This window comes from Leptonychotes weddellii, chromosome 11 (genome assembly GCF_054177405.1).
Source record: "Leptonychotes weddellii isolate Sample4059 chromosome 11, ASM5417740v2, whole genome shotgun sequence".
Lineage (NCBI taxonomy): Eukaryota > Metazoa > Chordata > Mammalia > Carnivora > Phocidae > Leptonychotes > Leptonychotes weddellii.
The window spans coordinates 47,730,036-47,752,184 of NC_138379.1; the positions used below are offsets into that span (position 1 = coordinate 47,730,036).

The following is a 22,149-nucleotide window of genomic DNA, read 5'->3' on the forward strand; positions in this document are numbered from 1 at the left end:
TATCACATTGATTGATTTGCAGATGTTGAGCCACTCTTGCAGCCCAGGAACAAATTCCACTTGGTCGTGCTGAATAATCCTTGTAATGTACTGTTGAATCCTATTGGCTAGTATTTTGGTGAGAACTTTTGCATCCATGTTCATCAGGGATATTGGTCTGTAATTCTCCTTTTTTGGTCGGGTGTTTGGTTTTGGGATCAAGGTAATGCTGGCCTCATAGAAAGTTTGGAAGTTTTCCTTCCATTTCTGTTCTTTGAAACAGCTTCAAAGAATAGGTATTAATTCTTCTTTAAATGTTTGGTAGAATTCCCCTGGGAAACCATCCGGCCCTAGACTTTTGTTTGTGGGGTGATTTTTGATGACTGCATCAATTTCCTTGCTGGTTATGGGTCTGTTCAGGTTTTCTATTTCTTCCTGGTTCAGTTTTGGTAGTTTATACATCTCTAAGAATGCCTCCATTTCTTCTAGATTGTTTAATTTGTTGACATATACTTGCTCATACTGTGGTCTTATAATTGTTTGTATTTCTTCCATGTTCATTGTGATCTCTCCTCTTTCATTCATGATTTTATTTGGGTCCTTTCTCTTTTCTTTTTGATAAGCCTGGCCAGGGCTTTATCAATCTTATTCTTTCAAAGAGCTCCTAGTTTTGTTAATCTGTTCTACTATTCTTTTGGTTTCTATTTCATTGATTTTGGCTCTAAACTTTATTGATTCTCTTCTCCTTCTGGGTTTAGTGTCTTCTACGCTTTTTTTTCTAGCCCAGCTAGTGTCTTTATATAATCATTATTCTGAACTCTAGTTCCAACATCTTACTTATGTCCATACAGATTAGGTCCCTGGCAGTCAATACTGTCTCCTTGTCCTGGTTTTGTATGACCAGGTCCCTGAGGGTTCAGAGCCTGTGTGCTCTCACCTTGATAGAGTGGGACAGAGCTGTGTGGCCTCCATGGGTCCCCATTCTGCTCTGATTTCTCATGACATAAAATCTTTAGCAGGGGCAGTCTCTAGAGTGTGATGTGGTCATATTGTAGACAGGAAGCACAGAGAAGAAAACAGTTGTCAAGGTTACACAGGGCAAAGATGTCATCAGAGACTTGAAGGCCACTCCCAGACTCATCCTGCTTAGAGGCAGCACAAAGGACACAGCGCTGTAAACGGCTTGGGTTTCTTCCTCACCAGCCTCAATTCTCATCTATGCTGTGGGTCCTGGGCTGCCTCTAGGCAGGATGGTGTGAGAGGCAGGCGAACTGGGTTCTACTTCTGGCCCTGCTATGGACTTCCTGGATGTCATACCACCCCCCACCCCCCCCACCCCCCCGCCACAGGCTGCTTGTGAGGATTGGGCCATTGGTGTGAATGTGCTTAGTGAACTCACTGCTTAGGTATCGCGATTCCAGGATTGCTGCTAATATGGCCTCCAGGCCAAGTTGGGTCCGTGCAGACCACACCTACCTCCCCAACCTGCCTTCCATCAGTCAGCAACAGTGTGGTATGCAACTCTTCTTTCGAGTCTGGGTTTGAGCTCAGATAGGTCCAAGCTTTTGAGAGTAGGTGGCCACGTTAATGGACTTCAGAGGTACCAGAAAAGGCCACCATATTGTCCATATTGGATTCCCCCATTCAAAGCACTCTTAAACTTAAGGGTTTTTCTTAAATGGGGACTCAGTAGCACCAGTCAGCCATTTAAAAACCATCAGGGAGAACACATCAGGAGCCGACCTTGAGATGTGGAATCTGAACCAGGGTTCTTGAAAGCACCTCTGCAGTCCTTAAGGAATGTGGGCCTTGGAGTCAGATACACCTCAGGCATGTGCCCTTGGGCAAATCACTTCGCCTGAGCCTGTTTCTTATAGCAAAGATTACAATCCCGATCTTGCAGGCCTTGTGGAAACCAGATGAGTGAAGCGGACTCTGCCCTGAGGCATGGCCTAGGTGGAGGAGTGGTGGTAGCTGCCCTGTGCTGAGAGCAAGCAAGTGGGTGAGGGAACGTGGGGCTGGTATTGTGAAACTCCAGGACCCCAGGTCTCCTCTAGGCCAGCAGGAAAGCCTGCCTCTAGCCTCTTCCTTATGGCGAGGTTCTAAAGGAAACGTGGTCTTAGGCCAGATGAAAGACCTTTATGAGATTTCTATTACCTCAGTGATCTTCAGTGCTACCTCATCTGGCAGGCAAAGCAGGGCTTGTCATATATTCATTTTATAGGCTGTGGGACCAGTTACTAAATTACTGAGGTCTACTGATACACTGTCCAGTGGTTTCTGCCACCTCCCCCAGCTCCTCACTGTCCCAGGATCATGCCCAGAACCATGATGGAATCTGGTGGCCTTGTGTCCATCCTAGTATCTGGGACACAAGACTGGTGAATGATCAGCTGACAGACATGCTTAGGGCAACAAACTGACCGTTTCCTCTGGTGCAAAACAGTGAGTAGCCTGCTTCACAGGACTAATGTGAGAATTAAGGTGCAGGAGGGTCAGTCTTCCATTTATGCTGATTTCCTGCAGCCCAGCAGACAAAAGCCCCGCTGTGCTGCCTACCACCTTCACTTTCGCTCAGCTCATGGCACCCAACCCTGTCCCTCTCAGGGACTATGAGACCCCAGCTCAATTTGTCAGATGCTAGGAAGTAAGGTGAGGAATCCCAGGCCCTCTTTCCTTCCCCAGGAACCTGTCTAATATCCTGGACCCCTTGCCAAAGCACTGAAGGGCTGAGCCTCCAGCTCTGACCAACAGGGAAGGAGCAGTAGTGTTAGCTGCTTTAGGCAGCTGGAAGAGGGAAGTCAAGTCTGAGCTTGGCTCCACAGCTGCCCAACACTTTCCAAAGGACTCCAGCACTGGTCTCTGGGTGAAGAGTCCACAGGGGGAGGGAGGAGTCTGAGTCCTAGTCCTAGTTCAGTTGCTGACTTCCTGTATGTTCTTGCTTGCATGACCTGTCTCAGCCTTCAGCTTCTTCCAACAGCTATAAAATGGGCCTGCCTCTGCGTGAGATGCCTCAGGATCCCGGGACTTCACCAAATCCCCAGCCCCTTGAAACAGATGTAGAATCTGCTTTCCTCCGAGGACAGGTGGTAGGAACAGGGATGGGAAGGTTGACACCCTGTGCAGCCTAAGCCCTGGCTTGGCACTGCCTCCTTGGGATCTCTAGCCCAGGGACAGGGTGAGACTCCAAATGAAAGTATCCTCAGGGAGGAAAAAAAAAAGTATCCTCAGGTTGAGGCCTCATGTTCGCCTTGCAGCCTGTTCCATCCAGTGCAGGAATACTATACCCCCAAGGGTGTGACTGTGGAGGATGAGAAGCAGCCTGACTTTCCCTCACTAGTCTGGGACTGTGGGGAGGTTTCCCATTTGTAAAATGGAATAAACTAAGTTCATAGCATCTAAGATTCCAAGTTCCTCTAAATCTTCCAAGAAGCACAAGAGATATGGGGCAGACAGGAACACACTCATTTTGCAGATAAATAGGGGCCAGCTGGAGGGTTTAGAAAGGCAGGTGCTGGAGTACCAGGCAGGTGAGTGAAAGCTCATGTGACCTGGTGAAAGTGAAGCCACTACTGTGACTCCCGGCTGCTCCTTCACTTGCCGTCTAAGCCCTGGGCCTGGTCTGGAAAGAGAAATGGACAAGATGACCTCCATGGGCCCCAGATTGGATGCTGGAAGCAAAAGGTGGGTCATACCTTCCTTTCTAAGTCAGGTGCCAAAAGGGCCCACTGGACCAAGACCTCTGGTAAGAGCTATGAGAGAGGGAGGAGACACCAAGGTTGAACCTGTTTTATGGGTGACATGCTGGCTGGGCTGGGCTTGGGGGCAGAACAAAGAGCTGGGCTTAACTTTTCAAGGGACTGAAGGCTTGGGATCCTGGCTGGTGCCAGGCCTCTTACAGTGTCAACTGGGGTCAACTCTACTGGGACTGAGAGGCAATGGGGAGATGAGGTAGGGAAGAGGGGTGAGAATGTGGGGAGAGGAAAGGGAGGTGGTGGGAAAGGGAGTGGAAGAAAGGGGTGAGGACAGAGGGAAGGGAAGCAGGGCCTGGCTGGAGCTGAGCCAAAGCCAAAGCCAGAGGTGGTGGGGTCAGCAGCAGGAGACGCTCAAAAGGGAGCCTCCCGGGAAGTGCAGGCAGCCATAAGGGCCCGTTTGAGCTGCTCATAGGTGACAAACATCACCACGTTCCAGGAACCCAAACGGAGAAAGGAGGGCATGAACCTAGAAGAGAGAAAACAGAGGTCACAGATGGCAATCTGGGGATTCCTGAGGGCACTCTATCTCCCGCTTACCCCACTGGGCCATGGTATCCAATCCAACCCAGTTGCTCTGTCCCAAAGGAGGTTGGGAGGGCCCAGGGAACACAGCCCCACAGCTGTGTGGCCGTGAGCAAAAATCCCCCAGGAGTCTCCATTTTAATACCCATAATGTAGGATGACAACTCTGGAAGTAGTTAAGAGCCTGAGAAAACGCTGGTGAAATACCAGGATCAGGATCAGAATAGCTTGACAGCTGGTTGCTAATCAGTTCCAGGTGGTTCCCTCCCACTGTGTGTAGGTATGGGTAGCCAGGAGGCTTGGAATTGGGTGGGATGGATCAAAGGCTCACCCTTTGTAGAAGGCTCGGGGACCCTCCTTCTGGAGCATGGTGAGGGCACAGTGGCCAGCGCTGCTGTACTGGCCCAGGGCAGAGTTCATGTATCTCGTCTTGACCACATCGACAGGGGAGGCAATGACGGTGGTGCAGAAGCCGGCCCCGAAGGCGGAAGTGAAGTGGCAAGGAAGGTCATCTGCCAAGGAGGAGCAGGAGAGGCAGTCAGGACTCCTCACGCCATCATTCCAGAAGGAAAGAGATTACTAAAGTAGCTTAGGGGTCTGACGGTTTTAGAGAGAGAGACTCCAGCTGGGACTTCTGATGACCTGAGTCATGTTGCCTTAGTGCCTCAGTGTGCAAAGTGGGAGCTTCATCCCAGCTAGCTTCTATATGGTAAATCTAAACTCATTCCACAAGCAGAGGGGAAGTAGGATGAAAAGATGTGATCATCAGGCAACCACACTCCCACATCTGCTCCTAGATTGCGGGAAGGGCGAGACCCAGCACCATTTACCCTAACTCACCTGTCATGAGGTTGGCCTTCAGGAGGGCGTCCTTGATGAGATCGTAGGTCACCAGCTCAGCACAGTTGACAATGGCATTACGAGCAACATTGGGAGAGGTCCCTACAGAAGGAAAGGGTACCGATGTGAGACCAGAGAAAAGTGGGGGAGGAGGATGAGGACGGGAAGAAGAAACACTCGATACACGGAAACACACCTTTCCAGAGTCCTCGGAACCCTTCCTCTCGGGCGATCGTCTTGTAGGCATCAACAGTGCTTTGGTATCTCCGGCCTCTTCCAGCCCGGGCCTGTGCCTGGAACCGGACCTTTACCACATCTGTGGGCTGGGCCACAGCCACAGCCAAGGCACCTGTGGTGCTGCCTGCCAGGAGGCGGCTCCCAATGCCGGCATCTGTGGGAGAACCAGGGGGGTCAGTGCCCGGCTGGGGTTGTGTTCATTTTCCACCTCTCCTCACCAAAACCACCTCATCACTGTAATTTCTTGCCTTTCGGGAATAGGATCCAGACAAGCTTTTGCTCGAAAAACTCCTTGCATCAAAGAAAACAACACTGTGGATGTCTACTACTTGTTAGGCATAGGTCATAGCAAGGAGTAGGACAAAATGAGACTTAGCTCAAGAGGGCAAATGCCCTGAGAAATCACAATCCTTTCCATTTGACAAATGTGAAAACCGAGGCTCAGAGAGAAGTGGCCTTCTCAAGGCCTGGGACCCATAAGATTTGGGATCTCATGCCAGATATATTTCTCCCTGCCCTGTAATCTTGGGAAAAGTCAACCTTTTGATCTGGGTTCTCAGTTTCCACATGTGTAAAATGGAGGGTGGGCAAGGCATGCTGAGGAGATGAAATGGAAGAGTGGCCTTGGAGGTGAAAGTCTTGGGCGTGTTTTTCTGGCTTCCCATTGTGTGTCCTTGGCCAAGTCCTTTCCACCCAGCAAGACTCAGTCTCTTCATCTGTAGATGATACCATCTCTCAAAGTGGTTGTGAGGACCGTCCTGGGATGATGCCCTGCACAGAGCTTAGCACAGCCCAGGTGTTCAGGAATCATTAAGAGAATCAAGGTCCCTTCCAGTTCTCAGTTCCTCTGATCAGCCTAGGGATCCTGGAGCCTCAAGGAGCTATGCAGCAAATCATCAATCAAGGATGATTTGATGGGATCAATCATCACGAAGAAGAAAAGGCCAAGGGGCCTATGGCCCAGTTCCACACTCACGCTCAGAACCCTTGGTGTAGAACTGCTTGACAGAGTCGTAGAGGCCGATGCGGACAGAGGCAAAGCTCATCTGGCGCTGCAGGCCGGCGACCAGCCCACTGTAGAGGCTACGAGGGCCCTCGGTGCGCACCATGGTCAGGATGGTGCCCAGCACGCCACGGTACTGGGCGCTGGTCGCAGCCCGCACTGGCCCATGCCTTTCTCCTTGAATCTGCAACGTCAAGATGGGTGGTTAGATGGATAGGCAGGTTGCCCTCCCCACCTCCTGCCATCCTTATGCTCCAAACTTTACTGTTCTAAACACTTCCCTGGCCCTTAAGGAGTCTGTCTTGGGGCAGAACAGACTAGACAACATCAGGAACCCCAGGCTTCATCCCCTCACCTGCAGCCGGACTTTAGCGGTGTCCAAAGGAAAGGTGATGAGATCTGCAATGCAGGCAGCTGTGCCTGCCCCCAGGAACTTCACAGCGGCAGTAGGGGGTACATCTGTAGCCTTGAACCCAACCATAATGCTGATATCCCGCTACCTCCCAGGAGATGAAGAAGGATTGGAGAAGGGGACACCTTCAGTCAGCAACAAGATAAGATAGAGAACTCTGCCGGAATCTAAGCCAAGGAAAGAGAAATCCCATTAGCAGCAGTATGCCCAGTCTTTCCCTGCTCACCACCCCGCCCTTACCTTCCCTGACAGTACCACCTCCCTAAGCAAGAACCAGAGCAACCTCATGAAGGGAAAATAGAAGCGAGCTCTGGAGGTACTCAAATAGGGGCTGGAGAAGCAATTCCTGCTTGAGAACACATTTTGTGAAGCGCCCCCTCTTCACTACAGGGAGAGTCTGGCTCAGGGCTATCTTAGTGCTGCCTCACAAACAGGCAGTGACCCAGCCTTTTGTCTGCTGGGTGCAGAGAGTTCGCTGGCAATGCCCACATTCCTGCTTCTGCAGATCTGGAGGACAGGCAGAAGTGGGGAAAAGGTTTTGGTCAAACAAAGACCCGACAGGCACACCCCCCCACAGGCTTATGCCCTGGATTTCTGAAGCAGGAGAGGTTCCTACGGGTCTGAAATTGCCTAAGTCTAGAAAAAAAGGAAGGGGCAAGACCAGCTCAATCCTTTCCCAGACCATTAGTCTAATTCTCTTCCCCAGCCTGCACAACTGGGGCTCTCTAGAGTCATTCTTTCAAGACTGCTTTGCTGGGTGTTGGTTTACTGAGATGCAGGAGACAAGATCACCCTAGAGGGGCCTTAATGTCTGGCACAGGGAGGGGCAGGTAATTCAAGCTGCATTTGGGGCTTGCAGGACAAACTCTCAAAATGTGGAGGGAACAACTAACTCGCATCAGGAGAGAGGTAAGGACAAGTGGGTGATCAGAGAAGGTAATATGCAGCTGGGCCTTGAAGGATCCTGGGCAAATCTCAGGGCTGAGAGCAGGTGCACAGACCCTGGACTCTCTCCCCCTGAGAAAACCGTCTCCTTCTCTGGCCAGTTTCTTCCCCTTCAACACAGGGGATCCACATCTTTACCACAGGAGGGGCAAGCATGGGGAGGTGCAGGTCAGAGCTATGAAGAGTTGACACAGGAAACCAAAAGCTCCATTTTGTTCTCAGAGTTGGAACAACACCCTTCTCTGCTGACTCCGCAGCCTGGGGAGGAAGTGAGCCCAGCGCCCCAGTGGGGGAGGGTGACTTGCTTCTCTCTTCGCTGAGCTCACTTCTCTGACTTCAGCAGCAGCTGCTCTGAGCCCTGCCTAATTGGCTGCCCGTCACTGGGGCCATGAGGAAAATGCTGGCCAGCAGAGGGAGGATGTGGTTGGAGTCGGTTGAGCACACAAAGACCCATGGAAACAAACAGCTGCTTCCTCCTGGGCTTCTCACTCCAGGTAGCGGGGGCAAACAGTGAAATCCAGAGGCTACTCACCACTCAGTTGCACCCAGAGCTCCTACAGGCCAGGCCTGGTCTTATTTGAGTTTCCCTGGAGCCTGGCCATATGAGGCTCAGTGAAGATTGGTAGTCAGAAGACAGAACGGGTTGATGAAGGTGCTTCAGGCACCCCAGCTCCCCTGCCTGACCTGACTATCCCCCAGGACGTGTTCCATACCTTCCCCACCCCACTGCCTGGAGCACTCTGTTAGCTCGCTCTTCAGAGCAGCCCTGTGAGGCGGCTGCCTTCCATGTTACACATGAGGGAACTTAGAGCCACGTGTACAGGCTGCAAAGCTCATGCAGTGTGCTTTGTGCTGGCGTCCAGAACATTTCTCTCCCACTGTTTTCTCGGCCCCTGCACAGGCAGGGCTTTTGCAAGGAAGTCTAACACCCAAGTTCTCTCTTGCCAATTTGACAGTTCTGAGAAGGGTCAGGCAAACAGTGTCCCTTCTCTGGGCATCAGAGACATGACAAATGAGTCAACTGTGTCCTGACCCTGAGCGAGGCTGCAGTGTTGTGAAGGCCAGAGAAGAACAAGACCCAGCCCCTGTCCATCTCAAAAACACATGCACAGAGGTTCAGGTGCCATTTCAAATGTTGCTTTGGGTTTGCCCAGGTCTTTCAGAGGTGTGAGTATGGGTGCAATGGTCACCTGTGCCAAAGATCCTACTAAGAAGAGTAAGTAATACTCAAGCCGAGAAGGAGTTTGTCCTAGCTCTGCTGCTGACCTCCAGGATGGCCAACGGCTAATCACTGTCCCATCCAGGCTTCAATTTCTTCCTTTGTAAATATGGGGACCACCATCCCTGGCTTGTCAAGGTCAGCTTAAAGGAGAGAATGAGACCAGGGATATATGAAAGTGCTTTGTGAGCTCTGAAGAGCAACTTTACTGGGGGTGGTGGTAGTTATTTTTGCTAATATCCTACTGACCCCCACCCACAGGCCAAAGCGCTGCTGTAGGCAGGAGACCCCTCCCTCAGACTGGACTCTTACCCAGCTTTGTACGGTCTCACGCTGAGGCCTCCAAGATCAAGCTTCTCTAAAGGCATCCCATTCTTCAAAGCTGCCAGTGGCTATCATGGCCCGAACCCCTTGGTTTTCCATAGAAAGTGGCTGGGAGACGAAACACCTAATAGTCATACTATGTATCCTGTGGATGAGGGCAAAGAGGAGAGTTTATTAAGATTTCATTTATTTGAGAGAGAAAGACAGCATGTGAGTGGGGGTAGGGGCAGAGGGAGAAAATCTCAAGCCGACTCCCTGCTGAGCAGAGCCCAATACCAGTCCCACGACCCCCAAATCCTGACCGGAGCAGAAGTCAACAGTCCAAGGCTCAACCGAATGAGCCACCCAGGCGCCCCAAGAGGACAGTTTAGAAAGGGAAATCTGCCTTGAAGGATCACACTCCAGCAAGGAAAGGGCCAACCCACACAGTCCTTAAGCGGGGAGGTGGGGAGGAGTAAGGAACAGGGTCCATTTCACCCAGGACGGCTGGGGACTAAGTGCACACTGGAGGGGGGAAATGAACCCAGGAGTCCTCCCTCCTCAGTCTGCTCTCTTAGTATCACACATTGACTCCCTTCCAGGTTTTTGCTTTAATGGCACTCTGTACTCTGGAGAAGCATTCCCCAACACAGCAGACTCTGGTGAATGGGAGTGGTGTAAGGAGGTCATGTTAAGTCAGAGACTCTTTCAAGAGTCGACTAGGCCCCAGGCGCGGGCTGTGAGGAGGCTAGAGGGACTGGGAGCCGGCCCTGCTCAAAAGCTCTTTTCCTCCGGAGGGGAAGGTCATTCAGATCGCCATGGACGCGCCGAAGGCCCTCACCCAAGGCGGGGCTGGGCATCCAGGCCGAGGGGAGAGGTAAAGAACAAAACAGCCAACTGAACGTGAAAGGTAAAGAACAAAAGGGAGAGAGAAAAAGAGTGAAGGAAGAGAGATAAAGAAAAAAAGGACAGAGAGGAAAAGTACAAGATTGGCTGGGAGAAGAGGAGGGAAATTAAAGAGAGGGAAGGGCGCGGGTCCGCGCTGCCGGGGTAGCGGGCTTGCCGCAGGTTTAGCGGGCGCAGGGCTGCGGCGGGCAGGACCCGGGCTCACCGGGCTGCAGGGAGAACACGAGAGTGCCGGCGGCTCTGTCTGTCTGCGGGCGGAGAGCGCGTGGAGTGAGAGCAGGCGGTACACGACCCGAGAGCGCTGCTGGTGAGCTTGCAATGGGGTCCGCGTAGCCTGCGGCGCGGTTTAGGTCTCGGGAGGCGGGGCCTGCGCGGCGGGGCGGGGCCTGCGGGCTCCGTGGGGTGAGGCGACCCTCTAGCCACCGCCTTTCCGCAAGGGCAGTCACGCCTAGGGCTCCCTGCGCGCCTTCCTCCACTCCCATCTCCGTGCGGGCTGATTCCCGCATCTACCCGTTCGTTCCCCCACAGGGTCACTCCCTCGCTCCGCCTCACACACCCCCGGTCCGCCAGCCTCCTGGTGAGAATGGCAAGGCTAACGCCTGGAAAGAAGCAGAGCCTGCCCAGGGTCACACAAGCCTCTGCTCCTCCGGCACCTCGCCAGGGCTCTTTCTGACAGCGCCCCCAGAGGCTCGGCTGGAGCGCTCCCTCCCTTCACCGGCCCAGTCCGCGACCTCGGACCAGGAAAACAGAACGCCTGCCTCCGGCCGCTCTCGAGGGGCGGGGCCTCCCGACTGCTGGCGATTGGTTAAAGCCGCGGAAGGAGCCCGCGGGAGGAGCCAATCTGGGCTGCAGCGGCAGGTGGCGGGTAATCGCCAACGGCCGTGAGGCAACGCTGGGCTTCCCGTCGTCTCCCGCCCACACCCGCCTCTCCCACGGGACCCAGGGGTCTTCCGACCTGGGCGGGACGGGGGCACCGAGCATGACGCTCCCGCCGCCATTTGCAGCCGAGTGCGCGGGCCGGCGTGCAGCGAGTAAGAAGGCCGAACAGGGCCCGGGCCTTCTGCGCGCCCAGCCCCGAGATGAGAAAGTGACTTAGATGAGCTGAACCTGGGTCGCCCTCAGGGGGCTGGCGGTGTTCTCGGGGTGACAGATACTTAAAAAAACCAGTAATTGGGTCCTGCGGCTGGGACAAATGTGACGTTTGGGGAGTAGAAGGAGATAGGACTCTTCTTCGCCCTTGGCCTCTCTGTCCCTTTAGAATACTGTTTTCATCTTTCAGCCTCCCAGGACTGTTTAAAGGGATTAATCCAGGTTGTGGACACGGTCTCCCTGACTAGATTGTAAACTTCTCCAGAGCAGGAAGCTATTTCCTATATTTTTAGTATCACAACACTAGGGGCCTACGTACAGTAAAGGCTCAGTGCGTGCTGTTTGGGCTGCTGTTGAAAATGCCTGGGAAAGCGTAATGGGAGGATCGGATGAGACCAACATTTGGCGACTGCAATTACCACATTCACTTTCAGTGTGAATACTTGGCATAATCGTGTGAGGCTGATAATAACCTCAATTTTACAGATGAGGAAACAGTCCCAAAGAGGTTAAATCACCTGCCTGTCACACAGCTAGGAAGTGGTGAGCCGTGACTTAAACCCTGGTTTATCAGGTGCCATGTGTTTGTTTTTTGAATTGTCCACAAGCAGAAATTGTCAGCTGAGAATAATTGGAATGGGCCTGGATAATTATAGCAGGAAAGAAAAACACGGAGCACATAGTCCTGACAGAAGCAGAAACAAAGTGGAAACAGAGAAGTCAAGCCAGAGAATTTTTTTCTGGCACTGTGGAGTCTCCCATCCACTAGCTGGGTCAGCTTTTGCACAGGTTTCTGTCTCTTGCCAAGATGAAATGATTCCCAGGATGCTCTGTGACTGGTGGTGAAACCACTGAACTTAAGGAGACAGAAAGAACAGGATGGAACTAATGGCCTGAAGATGAAAGTGTCACCCTGATTGCCAAAACAGGGAAGAATTTGGATTCCAAAGACTGTATACCCATGAAATGTTTAATCATCCCTGGCAAAATTCAAGGGCTGTTAAAAGGATGATGTGTGGGGGCGCCTGGATGGCTCAGTCGTTAAGCGTCTGCTTTCGGCTCAGGTCATGATCCCAGGCTCCTGGGATTGAGCCCCACATTGGGCTCCCTGCTCCGTGGCAGCCTGCTTCTCCCTCTCCCACTCCCCCTGCTGTGTTCCTGCTCTCACTATCTCTCTCTCTGTCAAATAAATAAATAAAATCTTAAAAAAAAAAAAAAAGGATGATGTGTGAACATTTAAAAAGGGAAGTAGAGATTCCCAGGACCCAGCATGGATCCCTTAAGAAGAAATCCTGTTAAAACAAATTCTCTCTAACACAGGAGTTTGAAAACAAAACAAAACAAAATAATCAACAAAACCCCTAAATGTTCTTTCATTTTGGATGGAGCCAAGCAGATTGGAGCAATGCTACAGACACTGTACCTCTGGATTTTTAGCAAGCCTCTTGTCCAAGTCATTAGAGGTCCTGTAGACAGATTAGAGAATGTATGGATACAGGTAAGTGCATTTAAAAAACTTGTTTCATATCTATTTCATTGAATATGTATATATACATACCCCAGTTTAGTTGTAAATATATGTGCCAATAATTAAATTGACAAAGTTTATAATGTTGATAATCATACTAGAAAACAATTCACTGTATTTACAGTTTTGGAACTTAAAAATTTTAAATACAAAATATTTGAAACACTGAAAATGAAAGACACAAGACTGTCATAGAAAATTGAAAACATCAGGTAATAAAAACCAACATGAGAAAATATTAAATATTAGACATTTCAAATGTCTCTACTAATTTTAAAATATTGAGTAGAGGTTGGCTGTGTTAACTACCCCCCACAAACACGAAATTATCTGATTGCATTTTTTGAAAGATTTTATTTTTTATTTTTATTTTTAAAAAGATTTTATTTATTTGAGAGAGTGAGCATGAGAGAGAGAACAAGCAGAAGGGGTTGGGGGGTGGTGGGCAGGGGTAGGGCAGAAGGAGAGGGAGAAGCAGGCTCCCCACCGAGCAGGGAGCTGGATGCAGGGAGCCCAATGTGGGGCTCCATCCCAGGACCCTGAGATCATGACCCGAGCTGAAGCCAGACACCTAACTGACTGAGCCACCCAGACACCCCAAACCCTATATTTTTAATGTTGAATTAGAAAAACACTGTTAAGAGTTAAAAGATGCATCTTAAAAAAGTTAAAAGATGTATCTTTAGTCAGCAATAAAAAGGCATGAAGTACTGATACGTGCTACAACATAGATGAACCTTGAAAAGAGTATGCTAAGTGAAGGAAGCCAGACACAAAAGACCACATATGATATGCTTCCACTTATATGAAATGTCCGAATAGGCAACTCTATAGAGGCAGAAAGTAGGGCTGGGAAAGATGGAGGGTATTGGGCATGACAGGTAAAGGAGGGGCTGGTTGTTTTGGGATGATGAAAATATTCTAAAATTTGTTGTGGTGATGGTTGCACCACTCTGTACTAAAAATTGTTGACTTTCTCTTTAAATAGATGAATTGTTTAGTATGTTAATTATATTTCAAAAAAGCTGATACCAAAAAAAAAAAAAAGGAAAAAAAACCAAACAAACGAAATGCAAATCAGACCATGTTAACATCCTTTCAAGGGCTGCTTGTTGCAGTTTTAATGAATCCTAAATGGGTTAAAAAAATTTTTTTTCCAAAACTTCTCATGAGATGTCAGTGAATCTTTATAGTCTGAGTTAAGACCTTAAAAAACAAGGTTAAATAATACATAACTATGCTGATTTGCATACCTTCAACAAGGTTCAATTGATGTACGTAATTTATAGATATCCACAGGAATTCTTAATGCCTCATCAAAAATTTCTCAATACTGCATGTTTATTGTTTTATACTCTTTCAACTCTAAATACCAAGAAGTATTTTCATAGGAAGAGTTAAATCTCTTCCCATTATCCCCAAAAGCATAGGTAACAAAATATAAAATTAAACAAGATTTATGTTTGATAAACTAACACATAAAATCACCATTACAATATTCATAGTGACGGCTTATAAAGGTTAAAAGCCATCATAAAGCCTATAAAGTTTATCCTTAGATTTATAAAATGAAATGCAGATCAACTCAAGATAAAAAATAGTGTTGGTTGCTAAGAAGTCTTTGTTTAAAAAAAAAAAAGAAAAAAGACCCTAGGGGTCAATTAAAAAAAAAAAGATTTATTTATTTTAGAGAGAGAGCGCGTGCTCAAGCCCAGGTAGGGGCAGGAAGAGGGGAGAGAGAGAGAGAAGCAAACTCCCCACTGAGTGGGGAGACCGACAGGTTGGAAGGGGGGTGTCATCTCACGACCTGAGCCAAAATCAAGAGTTGGACGCTCAACCGACTGAGCCACCCAGGTGCCACCTCAATTTTTTTTTTAAAGCACCTCTTTGTGGGCGCCTGGGTGGCTCAGTTGGTTGAGCGTCTGCCTTTGGCTCAGGTCATGATTCCCACATTGGGTTCTCAGTGGGGAGCCTGTTTCTCCCTCCCCCTCTGCCTGCCGCTCCCCCGCTCGTGCTCTCAATCTCTGTCAAATAAATAAAATATTAAAAAAAAAAAGCAGCTCTTTGTTGCATTAGGATGTGCTATAATCCTCAAGATTCCAAACAATATTAAATGTTTCCCAAACTATAACACAACACAAAGTAGTAAGTTCTGGGGGCGCCTGGGTGGCTCAGTCGTTCAGCGTCTGTCTTCCGCTCAGGTCATGATCCCGGGGTCCTGGGATCGAGTCCCACATCGGGCTCCCTGCTCAGCGGGAAGCCTGCTTCAACCTCTCCCACTCCCCCTGCTTGTGTTCCCTCTCTTGCTGTGTCTCTCTCTGTCAAATAAATAAAATCTTAAAAAACAAAAACAACAACAAAAAAAACAACGTAGTAAGTTCTACTACACCAGCAGGATGCTTTTTAGTGACTGGCACTATAAAGCTAACTTTAAGAAAGGAAAAAACACCAAGTGTGAATAACAAATGTTGTTATCAAATTACTGCAAGTGAAGATTAGCAGAAAGGAGTGAGGAGGGTGACCTTCTATTCCGTTCTGATAAGATTGATAAGATTCCATGTCTGGCAATACTGCATTATTTGCAGGAAGCTGGACTTCCATACCAGCATAAGATGGTAAAGCAAACTTGAAAAACTGGCTTCAGGTTGAATATCCAGCTCTTTCCTAGAATGAATGAAACATTAAGGACATGTAGACTGAGTTTTCTCTGAACAGAATGGAGTTGTTTGTTCTGAATAGAGTTTTTGAAGGCTTTCTTCTCTGCAAAGGTTGTGTGTAGCCGTTTTCCTATAAACGTTCTCATTTAATTCAGAGCTAAACAGGAATTTCAAAGCACAGCTCAAAGGGAAACCAGTGGGCTTCTGTTGTGGCAACATCAGAGTTCTGTTTTGTTGTGGAATCTATAGTTGCTTCCTCAGTGACTATTTCAAATGATTCTGTACTTTCATTTGCTCTGAGCCGGAAGTTAATCAGGTTCTCCTTTCTTCTCAGAAACATCACCAAGTTTTCTGTTTGTAGGTTGTTTAGAATTGTACAACATGGTGACATAACCACAGAAATCCCTGCAAGCCCATTTTATTCCTGAATATTTGCTATGCTTTATGAACACCTGTATTGACATGATCCGTGACTCTCCTTGTAGTTGTTTTATCAAATGGGAAAAATTTCTCCCATCCCATCGTTCAATATCGTGAGCATGTGTGAAGTAAGAATTACTTCAGGTTTATGACTCCAAGACATTATTAATGCTTGATAATGACCATGAAATATATCTGACCGTTTTTGAAGTCTTATACTTTTGGACAGTAATAAAAATGGGGATTTGACTTCTGGGTGGTGACTTCTGGATAAGGGTCTAAAATGCCGAGCAGGTACTACTGCCAATGGGCTGGGTCTATTAGTGAGAGGAGCCATGGAAACAGGCAATTTGTAATTTTTGTTTAGGAGTCTGCTGCAAGTCATAGGGTTCAAATCAGGAAGTCTTTTACAGTGTAAGAGATTCAGAAGAAAACCACAATTGGGTTGTTATTATGATGCAGAGACAGTGTTGTGTTTCCCTAAGTGCCTGATCAAAATATCTCTGTAGTCCATACTTCTCCTTCCTAAATTTTTGAAAAAGATTTTGAATCTTTTCTAATTCTGTAAGGAAGCTGTCCAGAGACTCCTGTGAGAGTTTGCCAACTTTTGGTGAAAGATTTCCCATCATTAGAAAGGTAAAGGTTGAGTCAAATAGGAAAGCATTATCTTTGTGTATTCTGTAGACAGACCCAAACTGCTTACACAAGCGTGTCAGGTGGATCTAGTATCAGTATCAGAGCTGACAAAGCTTCTTGTTCAGGACTCCTACTTTCTTCACCATGCCATGATAAGAATATTTTTTGTGGGTGTAAACTACTTTTAAATTTGTTTACAGAGGGTACATTCCACCATGATAATGAAGCTGATCCAGATTTATTACTTGTCTCTTCTCATGCGCAAAGCCCAATCAGCAATACATGGAAACATCATTCTTTTTTTTTTTTTTTTTTAAAGATTTTATTTATTTATTCATGAGAGACAGAGAGAGAGACAGAGAGAGAGAGAGAGAGAGAGAGGCAGAGGGAGAAGCAGGCTCCCAAGGAGCAGGGAGCCCGATGTGGGACTCGATCCCAGGACCCTGGGATCATGACCTGAGCCGAAGGCAGACGCTTAACCATCTGAGCCACCCAGGCGCCCCGGAAACATCATTCTTAACCAATGATAACTATTATCTCAAGGACATTTGCAAGCTCAACAACATTATTATGCTTATCTATTGAAAGAAATATAGTTTCAAAGTAATCACCTAGTCATCTCGCACTCAATTCATCACAGAACCTTCAAGAGAATGAAACTCATTAGAGATTGATACGTTCAAATAAATAAATCTTTTATTATATAAATGATGTACCACAATATAATCTAGTGATCCAGAGAGTTGAGGACCTGAATCAATGATCTTAACTATAGTATATTTCTCAGGCAAAATGCATATCTTTATGTCATTTTTGTGATCTGTGGGATTTTCTGCTGGCTTTATTGGTAGAAGATGTGATCATTCCTCCAAATTTCAAAAAGAAAAAATTTTATGATTTATACTAATTCATAATATCAATGTACTACTGTCTTTTAATACCAAGAAACATAGACAGTCAGCTCTAGTAAAATTGGACAGATTGAAGCAGAACTCTTCTCATTTTTCAAAATGTCCTCTGTAATCCCAGCATGAGGCAAAAATGGTATTATCCTGGGTGCCTGGGTGGCTCAGTTGGTTAAGCGACTGCCTTCGGCTCAGGTCATGATCCTGGAGTCCCAGGATCGAGTCCCGCATCGGGCTCCCTGCTCAGCAGGGAGTCTGCTTCTCCCTCTGACCCTCCCCCCTCTCATGTGCTCTCTCTCAAATAAATAAATAAAATCTTTAAAAAAAAATGGTATTATCCTCAGGCCTACAATATCCAGTAAGTGGTAAAGGTATAGCATGGAACAGTCTAGAGTATAATAGCTTCTCAAAGTATTTGCATTCATCTTTCTTTTTTATTTTTTTAAATTTTTTTTTTAAGATTTTATTTACTTATTTGACAGAGACACAGCGAGAGAGGGAACACAAGCAGGGGGAGTAGGAGAGGGAGAAGCAGGCTTCTTGCGCAGCAAGGAGCCCGATGCGGGGCTCGATTCCAGGACCCTGGGATCATGACCTGAGCTGAAGGCAGACGCTTAACGACTGAGCCACCCAGGCGCCCTGTTGCATTCATCTTTCTTGACATGTTTATGTTATATTTCTGTATCGTAACTGATGGTGGATATGTAGAGGACAACCTGCTTTGCATATTTTCTCTGTGAATTTGATTTATTTTTATTTTTTTATTTTTTATTTTTTAAAGATTTTATTTAATTATTTGACAGAGAGAGACACAGTGAGAGAGGGAACACAAGCAGGGAGAGTGGGAGAGGGAGAAGCAGGCTTCCCTCAAAGCAGGGAACCCGAAGTGGGGCTCGACCCAGGACCCTGGGATGATGACCTGAGCCAAAGGCAGATGCTTAACGATTGAGCCTCCCAGGCGCCCCTTCTCTGTGAATTTTAAAGACCCTGTCACATATTGGGTAGCAGCTTGCTCTGTGGGTGATGTACCGTATGTGGAGCTCCATGTTTATGGTGTGAGGGCCCTGGGACAGTACGGGGGAGCCCACTAGAGGCCTGGTGCCTTACACTTTGGAATTCCCCATGGTGAGGGCTCCAGACAGCTCAGCACGGCAGACAACAGAGACCAGTGTCAGGAGTGCATCAAAGACCCAGTTTCTTCATTAAATTATATTTTAAGGGAGAAAGAAAGAGCTTTTAAGATCTTTTTTTATACATAACTCTCTAGGCCCTAACCGACTTTCCTATGTGACTATTCCTGAAATTTCAATGGGAAAATTGGAGAATGCTTTCATTTTGTTTCTCTCCATTTCAAAATGTTTGCCTTTATGGCTGTTTTATTTCTAGCTTTTCCATATCCATTCCAGAGTGATCCCTACTACCTTACGCCATTATTCTGTCCACTTCTGTTTTCTCCAGGATCTTGTTCCTGCATTCTGTTTCCCTTATCTTCAGTCTTTCTACTACTCTGTGTTTGTTTGTGTGTGTGTAAATGGAAAGGAACCCTCAAGACTTTCCTACCCCTTCTGCGGTGGCTTTTTTCCCTCTCTTTCTCTGCCACACTTTCCAAACAATTGGCTGTCCTCTGACTTCTCAGCCTCTGGCACAACTCTGACATATTTGATGAATGAATAAAGGAATGATTTCACATTCATCTCATTCACTTTATGCCAGCCTCACACAGCCTTCTTTCTGTTCTCTGAACATGCCAAGCTCATTCCCATAGGGCCTGTGGGGTGCTTGTTTCCTTATCCTGGAACACTTCCTCAGATCTTCCTGGCCAGCTCCTTTCATCATCCCTACATATATACACACACTCACACATACACACGGAAACATAGACACACAGAGATACACAGAGGCACACACGCTTCTCGGAGATCACCAGTGATTTCTTTTTCAAATTAAGTGCATTTTTTAAAAAAAGATTTTATTTATTTATTTGACAGATAGAGACATAGGGAGAGAGGGAACACAAGCAGGGGGAGTGGGAGAGGGAGAAGCAGGCTTTCCGCTGAGCAGGGAGCCCGATGCGGGGCTCGATCCCAGGACTGCAGGGCTGGATCTCAAGACCCTGGGATCATGACGTGAGCCGAAATCAAGAGTCAGACACTTAACTGACTGAGCCATCCAGGTGCCCCTCAAGTAAAGTTTTTATTGAGGTATAACATACATATAAAACAGTGCACAACAATAAGTGTACAGCATGATAGACTTTCAAAAATTGAATACCCCTATGTAACAAGCACACACCTCAAGAAACACTATTAATATTATATGTCAGTGATACCTCAGTAAAGCTAGAAAAAATGAAATTAAAATTAAAAAAACATTATTAACACCCTACTATCACTGTTCACCTAAAGAATAACCATTATCTTGATTTCTAACACCAAATATTTGTTTTGCCTGTTTGTAAACATCATGTAAATGGAATTATACATTATGTACTATTATGTGTCTTTCTCTCAACATTATGTTTGTGAGATTCATCCAAGTTACATGAAGCTGTAGTTCTTTAATTCTTTTTTTTTTTTTTTTAAAGATTTTATTTATTCATTTGACAGAGAGAGAGATAGCGAGAGCAGGAACACAAGCAGAGGGAGTGGGAGAGGGAGAAGCAGGCCTCCCACTGAGCAGGGAGCCCGATGCGAGGCTCGATCCCAGGACCCTGGGATCATGACCTGAGCTGAAGGCAGACGCTTAATGACTGAGCCACCCAGGCACCCTATAGTTCTTTAATTCTTATTGCTGTATAGTACTCCATCATATGAATATATCCACCTTATCCATTCTACTGTTGATGGGCATTTATATTGTTTCCAGTTTTTGTCTATTACGATAGGACTGCTGAACTAGGGCATAACCTTTTCCACTATAGCCTTACTGAGGTGCAAGTTAAATACCATATAATTCACCTATTGGTAAATGTACAGTTTAATTAATTCTTAGTAAATTTATACAATTGTGCAGTAATTACTGTAATTCATCACCCCCAAAAGTTCTGTTGTATCTATTTGTAGTCATTTCCTTCTCTCACCTCCAGCCCTAGATTACCATTGATCTTTCTGTCTCTACAGTTTTGAATTTTCTAAAATTTTTTTTTTTTTTAGATTTTGTTTTTAAGTTATCTCCACACCCAACATGGGGATTGAACTTAACAACCCTGAGATCAAGATTTGAAAGCTTTACCAACTGAGCCAGCCAGGCACCCCAATTTTCTAAAATTTTCAGTATAAATAGAATGTAGTCTTTGGTGTCTAGCTTCCTTTACTTAACATAATGTTTTTTTTAAAACTTTTTTTAAAAATTAGGCTCTATGCCTAGCATGGAGCCAATGCAGAACTTGAACTCATCACCCTGAGATCAAGAACTGAGCTGAGAGATCAAGAGTCGGACACCCAACCAAATGAGCCACCCAGGTGCCCCCATAATGTTTTATTTTTTTAGATTTATTTATTTATTTTTAGAGAGGGGGGAGGGGCAGAGGAAGGGGGTGAGAAAGTCTTAAGCAGACTCTGAGCTGAGCACGGAGCCTGACTCAGGGCTTGATCTCACAACTCTGAGATCAGACCTGAGCCAAAACCAAGAGTTGGATACTTAACTGACTGCACCACCCAGGCTCCCCAACATAATGTATTTTTAGGTTCATTCATGTTGATACGTGTATCAGTAGCTTGTTCCTTTTTTATTGCTGAGTAGTATTCCATCGCAGTGATAATGAATGTTGTGTTTGTCCTCTCAAATGTTGATAGACATTTGGACTGTTTACAGTTTTGGGCTATTATGAATAATGCTGTTACAGACATTCATGTACAAGTCTTTTTGTGGACATATGCTTTCATTTTTCTTGGGTAAATACCTAAGAGAAGGATGGCTGGATGAGATGGTAGGTGTATATTTAACATTTTAAGAAACTCAAAAATTTCCAAAATGGCTGTACCATACATAGTACAGTCTTACCAATAATACATGGGGAATCCAGTTTGTTTCCTACAGAGTTCACCATTTTTAGCTGACAAAGCCATAGCTCTCTGCCAAATTATTTACCATATTTTATAGATAAAGAAAGTGAGGCCCAGAGAGACCAAGAATTTGACTTATGTCACATAGCTACTAAGTATCACGGCTGGGATTCTAGCTTTAGTTTTTGTTATGAGGTCAATACTCATTCCATTTACATGAATTCACATGTATGCTCATATTCCCAAGAGATTTTTCACCCCTGCAGAAATAGGTTATTCAGTGTTTTTGGTTCCCAACAGCAAAGCTGTATTTCAGGAAGAGATTTTCTTGATCTTTTAAAAATTCATTCATTTTAGAATAAGCTTGGACACTTCCCTAATACCATTTACAAAAATTAACTCAAAATGGATCAAAGACCTAGATGTAAGGGCTAGTACTAGAAAACTCAGGAAAAAACACACACACACACACACAGGGAAAAAGCTTCACAACAGTAGGTTTGGCAGTGATTTCTTGGATAAGATATCAAAGGCACAGGCACAAAAGAAAACATAGACAAATTGGAGCTCAAGAAAATTAAAAACTTTTGTGTATTGAAGGACTCAATCAACAGAATAAAAGGCAACCTACAAAATGGGAGAAAATATTTGCAAATCACATTATCTGATAAGGGATTAATATCCAGAATAGAGACCTCTTAAAACTCCATAACAAAAGTAACAACCCAATTCGAATTGGGCAAAGGGCTTGAATAGACATTTCTCCAAACAAGACATACAGATGGCCAA

The 22,149-nt window shown here is 46.4% G+C and overlaps 1 protein-coding gene and 2 pseudogenes across 2 annotated transcripts; all 3 read right to left on the reverse strand.

Annotated features, from left to right (window-relative positions):
* Positions 1-3,753: 3,753 nt before the first annotated feature.
* On the reverse strand, positions 3,754-10,821 carry UCP2 (uncoupling protein 2). 2 transcript variants are annotated; one of them, XM_031024988.2, is made up of 8 exons: positions 10,678-10,821; positions 9,225-9,381; positions 6,692-6,915; positions 6,310-6,520; positions 5,293-5,487; positions 5,097-5,198; positions 4,588-4,768; positions 3,754-4,200 (listed from the first exon to the last, which is right to left on the reverse strand). In XM_031024988.2, the coding sequence occupies exons 3-8, from the start codon at positions 6,815-6,817 to the stop codon at positions 4,086-4,088; spliced, it is 930 nt and encodes a 309-aa protein (XP_030880848.1). In that variant the 5' UTR covers positions 6,818-6,915; positions 9,225-9,381; positions 10,678-10,821; the 3' UTR covers positions 3,754-4,085. The 2 variants fall into 2 exon arrangements, with proteins under 2 accessions (XP_030880848.1, XP_006730518.1); XM_006730455.3 differs by lacking the exon at positions 10,678-10,821 and adding an exon at positions 10,327-10,485.
* Positions 10,822-15,217: 4,396 nt separating this feature from the next.
* On the reverse strand, positions 15,218-16,735 carry LOC115939938 (protein FAM91A1 pseudogene; annotated as a pseudogene).
* A 232-nt stretch (positions 16,736-16,967) lies between these two features.
* Positions 16,968-21,404, reverse strand: LOC145716025 (protein FAM91A1-like; annotated as a pseudogene).
* Between the last annotated feature and the right edge of the window lie 745 nt (positions 21,405-22,149).

Coding starts and splice junctions, on each gene's coding strand:
- UCP2 (XM_031024988.2), bottom strand. CDS start 6,817: ATGGTTGGGTTCAAGGCTACAGATGTACCCCCTACTGCCGCTGTGAAG. Junction 6,521..6,691: donor CCGCTAAAGTCCGGCTGCAG/GTGAGGGGATGA, acceptor TTGACGTTGCAG/ATTCAAGGAGAAAGGCATGG. Junction 4,769..5,096: donor GAAGGCCAACCTCATGACAG/GTGAGTTAGGGT, acceptor CCTCCTTGGCAG/ATGACCTTCCTTGCCACTTC.